This window comes from Mirounga leonina, unplaced genomic scaffold (assembly GCF_011800145.1).
Source record: "Mirounga leonina isolate KUSES-001 unplaced genomic scaffold, KU_Mleo_1.0 Mir_201, whole genome shotgun sequence".
NCBI lineage: Eukaryota > Metazoa > Chordata > Mammalia > Carnivora > Phocidae > Mirounga > Mirounga leonina.
This window is the reverse complement of record NW_023270504.1, coordinates 22593231-22607596: the sequence shown is the minus strand read 5'-3', so window position 1 is coordinate 22607596 and position 14366 is coordinate 22593231. Positions and strand designations below refer to the sequence as shown.

General features: G+C 33.4%; 1 protein-coding gene and 1 pseudogene across 2 annotated transcripts; one reads left to right on the top strand and one right to left on the bottom strand.

The window, feature by feature from the left end:
• Positions 1-324: 324 nt before the first annotated feature.
• Positions 325-14139, top strand: LOC118025680 (killer cell lectin-like receptor subfamily F member 1). Of its 2 annotated transcripts, XM_035028251.1 has the most exons (6): positions 325-513; positions 7931-8029; positions 8891-9046; positions 12008-12147; positions 13188-13300; positions 13803-14139. In XM_035028251.1, the coding sequence occupies exons 1-6, from the start codon at positions 429-431 to the stop codon at positions 13921-13923; spliced, it is 714 nt and encodes a 237-aa protein (XP_034884142.1). In that variant the 5' UTR covers positions 325-428; the 3' UTR covers positions 13924-14139. The 2 variants fall into 2 exon arrangements, with proteins under 2 accessions (XP_034884142.1, XP_034884143.1); XM_035028252.1 differs by lacking the exon at positions 7931-8029.
• Positions 5842-7156, bottom strand: LOC118025679 (annotated as a pseudogene).
• Positions 14140-14366: the final 227 nt, after the last annotated feature.

The window sequence follows — 14366 nt, the reverse complement described above, 5'->3', positions numbered from 1 at the left end:
ACTGATATTAAATCAAATATCACCATATTAAGAAGTGTAATTAAAAATTCACATATTTTGGCTAAACCAAAAACGCCTATGTATCATGTAACTCAACTCTAAAAGGAGTACAATTTCCATTTCCCTGACTTTATGGGTTAATCAGGAAACATTTTTTAAAGAACCACATATGATATTAAATTCAATATGTGGTGGACAGTTGAGAAATCATGTGTTATCTAGGTCATGAGAAATAAACTTAAAAAAAAAAGAAAACATTTCCTCTGAGGTTTTCACCAATAGATGAAATTCTGCACCCTTGTTTGTAATTTGAGTGGACAATTTGAGGACTAGTTCTGATTAACAGCAGACTTATTATTTTTCTTATTACATATCATACTTAAAAAAAAAAGTACATATATACACACATATATTCACCCACAGTGAAGATGCAAGATGAAGAAAGATACATGACATTGAATTTACAATTGAAAAAAAGGAGTTCTAGCCAAACGCCGCAACTTAAATTTAAAGGTATGAAATTCAGTTTTTTTTAATTGGTGTGGGTTAATATGGGTATGGATTTAATACTGGTTAATATTAATATGAACATGAATGTGGACAGTAATTTCCAATATTCTGTTCTTTACTGTTCTTGGACTATTTTATTTGCTTTTCTCTGTCTCTGTCTCGTCTTTCTGTCTCTCTGTTCGTCTATCCCTCTATTATTTATCAAGGCGAGGGCTAACAATTACTTGCTTATTTTATTTTATTTTTTAAAGATTTTATTTATTTATTTGATGGAGAGAGAGAGCACAAGCAGGGGGAGTGGGAGGGGGAGAAGCGAAGCAGGCTTCCCCCTGAGCAAGGAGCCCAAATTGGGACTCGATCCCAGGACCTTGGGATCATGACCTGAGCCAAAGGCAGACTCTTAACCCACTGAGCCATCCAGGTGCCCCAGATTATTTGCTTTTAAAGTAAGATTTTGTGTCATATAATTTCCTAAGGACATTCTCAGGAAAAATACACAATCAGTTAAAATTAATAAAATTAAAATTAATATTTAGTGCCAGTCATCAACCTCCTTATCATTCATAAAAATGGCATCTTTAGTACTAGTTTTTAATTCAGCATGTCAAAAACGTTAAAATATGCTTTTCACTAGGTGGAAAATTTTGTTTTGGAAAGTAGAGATACTAACCTGAGAGACCACAAAATGTAATGGCTCTTCTGTGTAAACTTTTTTTCACACTCAGTTTGTAGATGCCACTCTGAAACCAAAATGTGTTTTGGTTCAGGAAAGGAGCTCAGGAGGCTGCAAATAATAAATGTGCAACCCTAGCTATTTAAGTGGCATACTGATATTCATCCTTTACCAATGTATCCTCTGCTAATAGTAAAATTTGCTAATATTTGGTAAAGCTTACGGTATGATACACATTCGAATCTAATTGACACTTTAAGCCCTGTCATTTTACACAGGGCTTTTACTTAACTCTGTGACTATATATTTGTATATTTTTTCTCATGTCTTGGTGCTAATGAAAATAAGAAAGTACATTTTTTGCCACTATCTAAAGCTTCAGAATCACTATAGAAATAGTATTACTAATAATATAGCTACTTAAAGCAGATTGAAATGTTTTTGCAGGGGTTTTTTGTCCTTAGTATATATTCCATCAGGCAAGCACAGTCAAATTATGCTTTAAAATTGCTTGGGGGAGCCTGGGTGGCTCAGTCAGTTAAGCATCTGCCTTCAGCTCAGGTCACTATCTCAGGGTCCTGAGATCAAGCCTCCCCACCCTCCCAGTCTCAACAGGGGGTCTGCCTCTCCCTTCGCCTCTTCCCACCTGCTTGTGCGTGCACGTGAGCTCTCTCTCTCAAATAGATAAATAAAATCTTTTTAAAAAATTAAAAATAACAAATAAAATTGCTTGAAATACTTCCTTTCTATGGATTAGGACCCTTTACTTCATATTCCATTTCATTTTTAGGGATCGCTTTTTTTTTTCATTTTGACTACTTATTTTATAATTATGTATAAGTATACATATTATGCAATCATAACAATATACATAATGCCTATTATATATTAGAATCATTTTATAATTATTTAAAACATTTATATATTTTCAAAGTCAAACCTATATAGCAAGGTACTTCCAGACATCTCCAGCTCCCAAAGATCCAGCTTCTGTCTTGCTGTTTTCACCCTGCTCTCTCCTTCCCACACACTTTAATCCTATATACAGCCTAACATTTCTCTATTAAGTGGATGTACCATAGTTCATTCAACTAGTTTCATTACTGGACACTTAAGATGTTTGCATTCTTTTTCTATTATATCCCTATTATAAATAACATTGCAATGCTTGCACATATGTCTTTTCATATATTGCCAATATGTCACTGGAATGTATTCCTAGAAGAAAGATTGCTGGATCCAATGTAGATGCTTATGTAATTTTGCTAGTTTTCCCCCAAATATCCCTCCACGGGATTGTACCATTCTATGCCACGATGAACATGAGTGCAAACATCTTTTTGAAATACTGATTTCAGTTCTTTTGGATATACCCAGAAATGCAATTGCTGGATCATATGGTAGCTCTCTTTTTAATTTTTTGAGGGACTGCCATACTGTTTTCCGTAGTGACTGCACCATCTTACATTTTCACCAACAGTGTGCAAAGGTTGAAAGTTCTCTGCATCCTCATCAACACCAGTTATCTGTTTTTGATAGTAGCCATTCTGTCAGACGTGAAGTGATATCTTATTATGGTTTTGTTTGCATTTCCCTGATGATTAGTGCCGTTAGATAACTTTTCACATACTTGGCCATTTGTAGGTCTTCTTTGGAAAACTGTCTATTCAGATCCCCTGCCCATTTTAAAATAAGATTGTTTGTTTGTTTTTCTTTTTTTTTTTTTTAAGATTTTATTTATTTATTCATGAGAGACAGAGAGAGAGAGAGAGAGAGAGAGAGAGAGAGAGAGAAGCAGGCTCCCTGCCGAGCAGGGAGCCCGATGCGGGACTCGATCCCAGGACCCTGGGATCATGACCTGAGCCGAAGGCAGACGCTTAACCATCTGAGCCACCCAGGTGCCCGTTTGTTTGTTTTTCTAATTGAGTTGTGTAAGTTGTAAGAGTTCTTTATATATTTTGGGTATAGACCCTTTATCAGAGAGTTATATAATTTTCAAATATTTTCTCCCTCTAGTTTGCCCTTTTTTCTAGTTCCTTGAGGTTTAAATTTAGATAGTTTATTTGAGATCTTTCTTTTAATGTAAATGTAGTTATTCATGGCTATAAAGTTCTCTCTTACAAGTGCTTTTGTTGCATCCTCTAAGTTTTATGTTGTTTTTTCATGTTTGTTTCAAGATTTTTAAAAATTTCCATTTTGGTTTCTTCTTTGACTTGTTAGTTTTTCAGGACTGTGTTGCTTTATTTGACATATTTGTAAATTCTCCAGTTATCCTGCTGTCTTGATTTGTAGTTTCATACCATTGTCATTGGAAAAAAAATCCTTGGTATGATTTCAATCTTCTTAAATTTGCCATGACTTGTTTTGTAACTTATCATATGATCTATACTGGAGAATGTTCTGTGTGCATTTGAGAAGAATGTGTATTCTGCTGTTGTTGGATGGAATGTTCTCTGTATGTCTGCTAGGTCCATTTGCTCTAAAGTAATAGTTCAAATCCCAGATTTTTGTAGTGATTTTTTGTTTGGATGATCTATCATTATTGAATGTGAGGTATTGAAGTCCCTTGTTATTAGTGCATTGCAATTTCTCCCTTTCACATCTGTTAATATTTGTTTAATGTATTTCGCTACTTTGGTGTTGGGTGCATATATATTTATGATTATTATATCCTCTTGATAAATTGATCCCTTTATCATTATATAATAACCTTCTTTGTCTCTTGTTACAGTTTTTGACTTAAACTCTGCATTGTCTTATATAAGTATAGCTACCCCTGTTCTCTTTTAGTTTCCATTTGCATGGAATATCTTTTTCTATGCCTTCTCTTTGAGCCTACCTGTATCCTTAAAGATGAAGTGAGTCTCTTGTATACAGCATGTAGTTGTGTCCTGTTTTGTTTTTTTAATCTATCCAGCCACTCCATGTCTTTTGATTAGAGTATTGAATCCATTTAGAATTAGAATAATTCTTCATATGAAAAAAACTTACTAATGCCATCTTATTACCTGTTATTTGGCTGTTTTGTAATTCCCTTATTCCTTTCTCCTTCTCCTTCTGTCTTCCTTTGTGAATTGATTTTTCATAGTGGTATGCTTTGGTTCCCTTTTCTTTTAATGTGTGCATCTGCTGTAGGTTTTGCTTTGTGGTTACCATGAGGCTTATATAAAACATCTTATAGATATAAGAGTCTATTTTACCCTGATAACAGCTTAACTTCAATTGCATACAAAAATTCTACCTTTTTAATGCCTGCCTTTTATGTTTTTGATGTCACGGTTTACCTCTTTTTATATTGTATATTCATTAGCAAATTATTGTATCTATAGTTACTTTTAAGAATATTTTCTTTTAACCTTTATACTAAAGTTAATTAATTTTTTCCAAGCTTTTGTGGAAAACTTCCAGCGTTTCTCAATTAACTTAATTAGATCAAAAAAAAAAACAACAACAAACTCTTGTGCATATTGAACAAGTATCCATCAATTCCTGCTTTATTTTCTAACATAAAGTTGTTGGATTTTATCAATTGCACTTTCTACATCTATTGGGATGATGATACATTTCTCTCTAGCTCTATTAATAAGATAAAATGAATTTCTTACTATTGAACAACCCGTGTATTCCTAGAATAAACCCACCATGGTAGAGGTATGTTTTGGCTACTATTAGTATATTTAAGATTTTTGTATGGACATTTAGGAGTGACTGATTGTAGGGCTTTTTGTTTTTAAATTATTTTTATTTTTATTTTCTGATGTTAAAAGATTGGTAAGTTAAATTCTATATGGGAGAATTCTCTACAACTTCTCTACAGGAGAAAACACAGGTAATGAAAATGTTATTTCCTCCAAAATTGTAAGCCTTAATATGCCTCAAATTCATACTGTAAAGCTCAATTCATGATACTTGGGAGAAATAATTGAGTCTGAATTGAATCTGAAACGGCTTCCACATCTTTTCTCCTAATGTTTTCTGATAATCATGTGTTTGATTTTTTTAAGTGAATAAATGACATTTTTTACATATGCTGAACACTTTGAATTTATTGATTATAAATTTAATATATTAAAATATTAGAAAATAATCTGGGAAATGCAGGGTAGTCATTAATTGAATTATAATAAATCTTATTTTACGATCTTTGTCAATACTATAAGATAAAAACTGTGTACTAGTTCTCTGACATACTGTTTCATATGATTTATTATGCTTTTTCTTGACAGAGTTTAGCATCTTCAAATGTGGTTTTTTTAATTCCCGTAGATTTAAAGGGTATTTGGAACACAAATTTCAGTACTAATAACTCAATTTATTGACTGAACTCTAAGTTTAATCATAGTTATGGGGAGTGGTTCCTTATTAATTATTGTGATGCACTTATAAAAATTATCTTTGATGACATAAACTATTATGTAAAATATAGATGTTCATTTACTCAGTATAAACTACTCATACAATTCCATAAGCTAAGTTCTTTTTATTTATTTTTTATTTTTTTCTTTGTTCAATCTTTTTAATAACATGCACAACAAAAAATAAGTATAATTAGTGCCACTTAGCACTTGCATTAACAGTTATTTATCTTTAAGTTATAAAATCAATAGTTCATTCAAATTTAGTTTCCCTATACTTTTTGCCCAATTCACACAAAAACAATGTATTTTTTAAAAAGCATAATGACATAAAATTTTATCCAAGGTTGCAGTCTTCCATGCCGTCTTCTTCACACATCACATCTAGAAAATGAACTTCATATGCTTGATTCCATAAGTTTTGAAGAAAACCATTGTAATAAATGCCCACAATCCCAGAATAAAACTGCCAGGAGGATGCCAATCTTTCAGCTTTGGTTTCTGGTGAATTATCTGAGCTACAGGAAGTTGTTCAGCTTATTTCAGTGGTTCCACGAGTTCCTCATCCATCCAGTCTTTCTTATATCTGCTTTCCATGATTTCTAGATCTGGTTGCAAACTAATAGTCTCTCTTGTAATTTCCACTTTCCGTACGCTTCCAAAAAAATCAGTTATCAGGAAATTTTTAGGATCCCTCTGAAAAAGATCAGTGCGATGTCCAGGGGTAGACACACAGAGACTTCTAGGACATAACTGAAAAAGGTCATTCATATTAGTTTGGCTAGCTGGATTAATTTCTTCCAAAAATGCCAAGACATAAAATGTGTATCTATCCATAAGGTGGACTCCAATTGCAGGATCAGGTTGATGCGAGAGTGAATCTTCTCCCACTTGGCTACTAGCTAAAGCCATTATGTTAGGAGAATTGAATCGTTCATACATGAATGCTCCTTGATAAGTATCAATAATAAACAGTAACTCGTTGTAGCGTCTTTTTTGCCACATTTGCTCAAAAGCATCTGCAAGTTCTATGTTGGTAATTTCTTCAGAATCTTGACATTTCAAGAAACCATTTCCACCATGTCCTGTCATATAAATAAGAATATTGCTTCTATCCTAAGAAAGAAGACTTTTTGAGCGAGGAGTACTAGGTGGGATCCTGCCGGTTAATACCCATAAAAAATTCTCCGCAGTTACCTCATAGCTTCTATAACCCACTTCCACATCACCTCCATACACATTTAGTTCCATATTCTTGTGACTAAACACCGTAGCTGGTTTGGGATTTCTAGGGTTGCATGCCATATCGTCTGCAAGCATCAGAACAATGTTACTGTCAGGAATACCTCGCCTCTTGACACTTCTGTAAGAGAGAGTATCTGCAACATGCCAATAATTAAACCAGAACCAGGATGTACATACCAAAACAGCCCAGTTGTTTGTGTGGCCACTTCTAAAGAACTGTTCTGCTTGATGCTCAATCTGACTAGCGGCCAAGGTGCCGAAGGACAAAAGCAACAACCCTGCCAGGGTAGTCAAACTCTTGCTGAGAAAACACGCGGCCACCATGTTTCCCGGCTTCAGCTTCCCTAAGCTAAGTCCTTTTTAATGAGGTTGAGAAAAATAGCAACATATATACTTGAAGCCCTGAGTGAGACTATTTACTTTCTCTATTATGATATCCTTTTGCTCATTAATAGCCATCACTGAATGCACATCTTATCTCTAAGATAGCAGCGTAAGCATATGAAAAATAAGTTATCACTCTTAAAGAGTTCACCATCTAATGAGAAGCTGAAACGTCATTATTGCATTGGTTAGAAAAGATTTTAGGATTTTTTTAGGTTAAAAGAACAAGTATCAGGAGTCATATTTAGTTCTGATTTGTATTACATCCTTAGTAGATGAAATAGGTTGAATGACTTGTGAATATTACATTAAAGCAAATTATTAATTAGAAAGTATATACTTATGTGAATATATATGTGTGTATCTGTGAGGCGAGCGTGATAACCACTACACTATGGAAATGGGACCATATATGTGTGTATCTGTAAGTGCACATGAGCATGTGTGTGTGCACGTGCATGCACGCTTGGGGAATTATTAGGCGTATACATTAAAATTCTTTATCCACTAGGTCTATTATGTAAAATATTAGCAATTTCTTAAGATTCAATGTAACGTGCATCATAACTGCTCTCCATATGCAGTATTGCCATTACTAAATAAAATAGGTATACATTTTCCTATTTATTTAGGTTTTAAGCTTTTGATTGCCTACTACCCTTTAAGATTCAAAACCAGTACTATATGCAATCTTATTATTATAGTTGCTTTCACTTCTTGGAAATGTACTTTTCTGAGCTAATTCATGTGATTAATCTCTCAGATTGTTCTGTGATGTTGCACTGGTATAAAATCTTATTGGGGATATCTGGAACAGTAAATGGTATTCTGGTTCTGACTTTGATCTCCCTGTCTTTACTGGGTAAGTTAAAAGATCTTAAATAAAAATATAGAAAATGTTTACTATTTTCTTATGACTCTTTTCGTATTCATTCATTCATTTGTTCATTTTTTTGTTAACAAAGTCTTAATAAGAAGCTACTATGTATAAAGCCATATACTCTACTCCATAGCAATGTATTTAATATGTAGGCAAATCAGGTATCTTGTCCTCAAACGGCATACAATCTAAAAGGAAGAAAATTGTGTGTGTGTGTGTGTGTGTGTGTGTGATGTGTATTGGGAAACCACATTTTTGGATTTCTTAGAAACCTGTGAATAGAATTTCATGATTTTTCTTAAAAATGTTTACATGTTGTATTTAAGATTGTATTTAGTTTATACTTTATACTACTATACCCCAAGCATTACTACAAATTTCTGAAATTAAAAAAAGCACTCAAAACCAAAAAACCAAAAAAGGAATAATCATGGTGATAAATCTCTAGTGAAAGAAATAGACTTTAAATAAGTAATTATGGTAGAACGGGCTAAGCACAGTGTCGTTGGTTTCAGCAAAATCATGACATTAAGAAGGTATGGAAAGAGCATGTATACTCCCTAGAGCGGAAATTTTGCTTCATTTACTACTGTTTCACCAGTTCTTAGCATGATGCCTGGCACAGAATAGATCCTCAACAAATATGTATTCTATAAGTGAATTAATTATGTAGTATTTGAAATTATTTTTCATTAAATAAAATGAAAATAAGAAAGAAACTTTCTAGTTATCCCTTCAGTTGTTTCTTGTTCCAATCATCAGAATCATTCCAAAGCATCTGTGTCTGGAGCACTGCACAGGGAGGAGATTTTTACCCAATGTTAAAATAATTCTGTTTTTAAGTTTCTCAGGGAATATTGCTAAAATGCCAAGAAGCAAAGAATTCAAATATCACCCAACATGATGATATTGGAAACCTGAAAATGAACAGTGGCACGAGAGGAAATATAAGTAGTAAGGACACAAGCCACTGTGGTTCAAAAGCTACAGACCATTCAGGTATCTCTCAAGACTTTGGCCTATAAAATTCTTTTGGCTTTCTAAGTTTGAAAAATCCTATTTAACAGTTATGCAGATTACATTAACAAATAAAGATTCGATATCCATCTACTTTTCATTCAAAACTTCATATATACATATGATTTATTACTCTTTTTGTGGTGGGAGGATAGGTATCAGTGAAAAGAACATAACAAAGAGGCTCTTCCCTTTAGGAATTTAAAATCAAATTGAATCACACAAATACAGAAAGTTAATTATGATTATAAGGCAGTATGTAACTAACTATTTCTGTCTCTTATTTATTCAGTTTTGAAGTACAAAATGAATACAAGTAACTATACACATGAATGATTCATTATGATTTTACGCTTATAACTTCCAATTATACAAAATTTTAGAAAACTGTCCCTTCTACTTCCAATTTTGTTTTAGTTTAACTTTAAAGTGCTTAACTTTTTGGGCCTTCAACAATTCGTTTTATAGTATATGTGAGAAATGTGCAGATTAATTTATTTTATAATTATTTATCAAAGGATTTTCTCTAGGGGCGCCTGGGTGGCTCAGTCGGTTAGGCGTCGGACTCTTGCTTTCAGCTCAGGTCATGCTCTTGGGATCCTGGGATAAAGCCCAAAGTAGGGCTCAGCACTCTGTGGGGAGTCTGCTGGAGTTCTCTCTCTCCCTCTCTCTTTGCTCTGCCCCTGACTCTAAATAAATAAATAAATAAATAAATAAATAAATAAATAAACAAACAAACAAACAAGATCTTTTAAAAAAAGGATTTTCTCTAATCCACTAGTTTGTGTTGTTCTCCTTATCACATATGAAAATGTCATATATATTATCGTTTACTTATTGATACTCTTTTCTTTTGGATTATCTATCTGTTTTACAAGTCCCAAACTAATTGAAATACTGTAATTTTAACACTTATTTTAGACTCTCACTAGCTAATTCGTCATTATGTTGGGTATTATAATGGAACTTTTTCAGAGGTAAGAAAGCTTTGATAGGTAAACGTGGAATCATATAGACACCATTAAACTTTTATTAAAATGTCTAAATACTGTATATCAGGTTGTAAGATATTAATTTCTTATTACTTTTTTCTTCTTTTTTAATTGAGGAAATATCCACAAACATGAAGTTAACCATTTAAAATAAAACAATTCATTAGGACATATGAATGTTCAACGACGGTATCTAGTTCCAAAACATTTTCATCACCCAAAAAGAAATCCCATTCCCAGTAAGCAATTCCCCATTCCCTCTCCCCCAGCCTTTAGCAACCACTAATCTGCTTCCTGTCTCTGTGGATTTACCTATTTTGGACTTTCATATAATGGAATCATACAATATTTCACTTTTTGTGTCTTGCTTCTTTCACTTAGCATAATGTTTTCAAGGTTCATCCATGTTCTATCATATATCAGCATTTTATTCCCTTTTCTTTTTTTCTTTTTTTTCTTTTTTTCTTTTTATTTTTTTATTTTTATTTTTTTTTTAAAGATTTTATTTATTTATTTCACAGAGAGAGACACAGCAAGAGAGGGAACACAAGCAGGGGCAGAGGGAGAGGGAGAAGCAGGCCTCCCGCCGAGCAGGGAGCCCGATGCGGGGCTCGATCCCAGGACCCGGGATCATGACCTGAGCCGAAGGCAGACGCTTAACGACTGAGCCACCCAGGCGCCCCTTTATTCCCTTTTCTGACTGAAGAACATTCCTCTGTTTGTATAGATCCACAATTTGTTTAGGATGGCAATACTAAGCAAAGTGCTCTGTAGATTCAAAGAAATTCCTATCAAAATTCCAATGGCCTTTTTTTGTGGAAATGGACAAGGTGATCCTAAAATTCATGTGAAATTGGAAGAAATCCTGAATAACAAAAATAATCTTGAAAAAGAAGAATTAATTTGGAAGATTTACATTTTCCAATGTTAAAACTTAATGGGATGGGGAGAATGAATAATGACTGCTTAATATTTACAGGGTTTCATTTTGGGGTGATGAAAATATTTTGGAATTAAATAGTAGTTATGTTTGCACATTGTGGATGTAATAAAATCCATGGCATTTGCACCTTAAGGTGATTAAAATGGTGAATTTATGTCATATGAATTTTACTTCAATAAAGAAGGGAGATTTTTCGGGGCACCTGGGTGGCTCATTCGTTAAGCGTCTGCCTTTGGGTCAGGTCATGATCCCAGGGTCCTGGGATAGAGCCCTGCATCGGGCTCACTGCTCAGCCTGAAGCCTGCTTCTCTTTCTCCACTCCCCCTGCTTGTGTTCCCTCTCTCGCTGTGTCTCTCTCTGTCAAATAAATAAATAAAATCTTAAAAAAAAAAAGAAGGGAGATTTTAATGGCCATAAGTTTGAATAGTTATACTGACCTGAACTCATATTTATTCATACAACTTACTTTCTCTCGTTATTATTCCAAAATCTCAGATATTTTCAATTGAAGACCTCAGTTTAATTTAATTTAAGAAAATCAAAGAACTTCAACTTGCAATTATATAGGGGCTGAAAAACTATTATTTTTGATACTATTTAATATCAAAAAAGAGTTATTAAGGGAAGATTTATGCACATAAGACAAGGAGAGAAATCTTAAAGCTTTATATGATTAAATTCTAAGAGAATGGTATAAATAATATTTAATCTCACAAGTAGCATTAATGTAATTTACAGCTTAAATGGTTCATGTTATTTTAGTAATTACATTAGAACTGGGCATAAAAAAGAAATCCTCTTTTGTCTAAGTTTTGCTTCATCTTATGAAATTAATTTCTTAATTCCCGTGAATTATCATTTGTAATATGGACATCTTTTAAATCTGAGCACTTTGTTAGAGTGATTTTATCGTACAGCTCCACTCTTATTTATACGACACAGAAGTATTCAATTTTCATTGAATACATATGTAACTTAATTTTCTTTGTTTCCTCCATTTCCCTATAGGGTTGTGCCCGTCTGAATGGCTCAAATATCAAAAAAAGTGTTATTGGTTCTCTAATGAGATGAAAAGTTGGAGTGACAGTTATGGGTATTGTTTGGGAAGAAAATCTCATCTACCAATCATTCAGGACCAACTTGAAATGGTAAGTGATTTAGTGTCAGGGTTATGACATTAATCTCTGTGCAGTTAAAAATGGTATTCCTCAAGACAATTATCATATGATCTCACTCATATGTGGAATTTAAGAAACAAAACAGAGGATCATAGGGGAAGGGGGGGAAAAATAAAACAAGACAAAATCAGAGAGGAAGACAAACCATAAGAGACTCTTAATCATAGACTCTTAAACAAACTGAGGGTTGCTGGAGGGGAAGGGGGTTGGGGGTGGAGTAGATGGGTGATGTACATTAAGGAGGGATTTAGTATGGATTTATACATTTTTTTACTGCTTTGTTGATGTAATGATCACAGGGTGTTATGTGCAACCGATGAATCACTAAACTCTACCTCTGAAATTAATAATACACTATGTTAATTACTTGAATTAAAAAAAATTATGCTAAATGAATGAAAAACAAATGGCTTTCCTCAAGGGTGCCTGGGTGACTCAGGCAGTTAAGCATCTGACTCTTGATTTCAGCTCAGGTCATGATCTCAGGGTTATGATCTCAAGGTCCTGACATCAAGCTGATGGGGGCATCACACTCAGAGTGTGCCTGGGATTCCCTCTTTCCTTCCCCCTCTGCCCCTCCCCTCTCTCACACACACACTCTCTCTCTCTCTCAGGCTCTCTAAAATCAATCAATGAATAAATGAAATCTTTTTAAAAAATGGCTTTTCTCAAATTTCTTCCCACCCTTCCATTAAATTATCATTTATCTCAATCACCGAGTTTTTGGCACCCTCCTAATTTTTGTGCTCAATGCCAGTGCTTCACCTGACTTATGCTAGTCCTGGGCTGAACATTCGTATTCAATTTACAAGTGATATATATGTATGTGTATGTATGTAATAAATATATAGTGTATGTAATAAATATATAGTGTGTGTAAATAAGTTATGAATTGATTAGTATAAGAATATTCATGTAGGATGCTAATTGTCCAATAAAATTCTAAATCTTAATTAGTATGTCTACATTATTAAAATATTCTGTTCACTTAGTTACTCGTTACTTTTTAGGCTTTTATACAGAAAAACCTAAAACAAACAAACTATGTGTGGATTGGGCTTAACTTTACATCACTGAAGAGGACATGGACCTGGGTGGATGGTTCTCCATTAGATTCAAAGACGTGAGTCCAAAAACACTGTCTGATTTACTGTCTATTGTACAACTTATCTCCATAAAACACCTCTAAGTCCACCAAAATCAACTCTGAAATAATTTTGATACTAAGGAATTTGAAAGGATGAAAATTGATTTAATGTTCACTGGAATCATGATGGATATTTTGGTTTTGTTTTCAAAGCAAAAAGATTTGAAAACAGTAATCATTGTGCATTTATTGTTTAAAGACTACACCATATAAAAAAATGGAAAGAAGACTAGAACAGAGATATGGACACAGATTTACTCTTAGCTCTGTCATTTCTAACAGATTCTCTGGGAACTCTGTGCAAATCACAGAGAATAAGACTAAGTTACAGAGATATTGTAACTTTTAGTGAATCAAGGGATTTGAAAATGCCCTAAAATCTGAATGGCCTTTCAATTAAGGGAGGGTATTAGTTGAAAACCCAAATGGATGTCTTTGGCAACAATGATTAACAATGAATTTATCCCTTCTTCTACAGATTTTTCATAAAAGGACCAGCTAAAGAAAATAGCTGTGCTGCCACCAAGGAAAACAAAATTTATTCTGAAACCTGCAGCAGTGTTTTCAAATGGATTTGTCAATCAATCAATAATCAATGATCAAAGTTTTTTTGCCAATTAGGTTCTAATATTAATCTTAAGGAGTAAGAATTTAAAACTACAATTAAAAAATAGAATTGCAATTAAACAACAAAATGTCTTCTCCATCTTCCCTCCATCATCTACCTTGGTTCTAACCTTAGAGTACCCCATGTAAACAATCTAAAATATTCCCTTTCAATGTTTTACGTGGTAATATAATCCAGTGTGAGTCCATGCGTTCATACTCAAGATTTTTTTCATTTTTCATTTTACAACAAATGTGGTCAAATTATATCTGCTTTTCTGTATTGTGCTTGTTTAATTTGTAACAATATCCTATGCAAATTTCATATAATTCTGAGTTGTGCTTTAGTATGGATTTATACATTTTTTTTACTGCTTTCTTGATGAGCATTAACTTTGTTCTCAAGTTTTTTCTACTGTAAATTATGCTGCAGTAA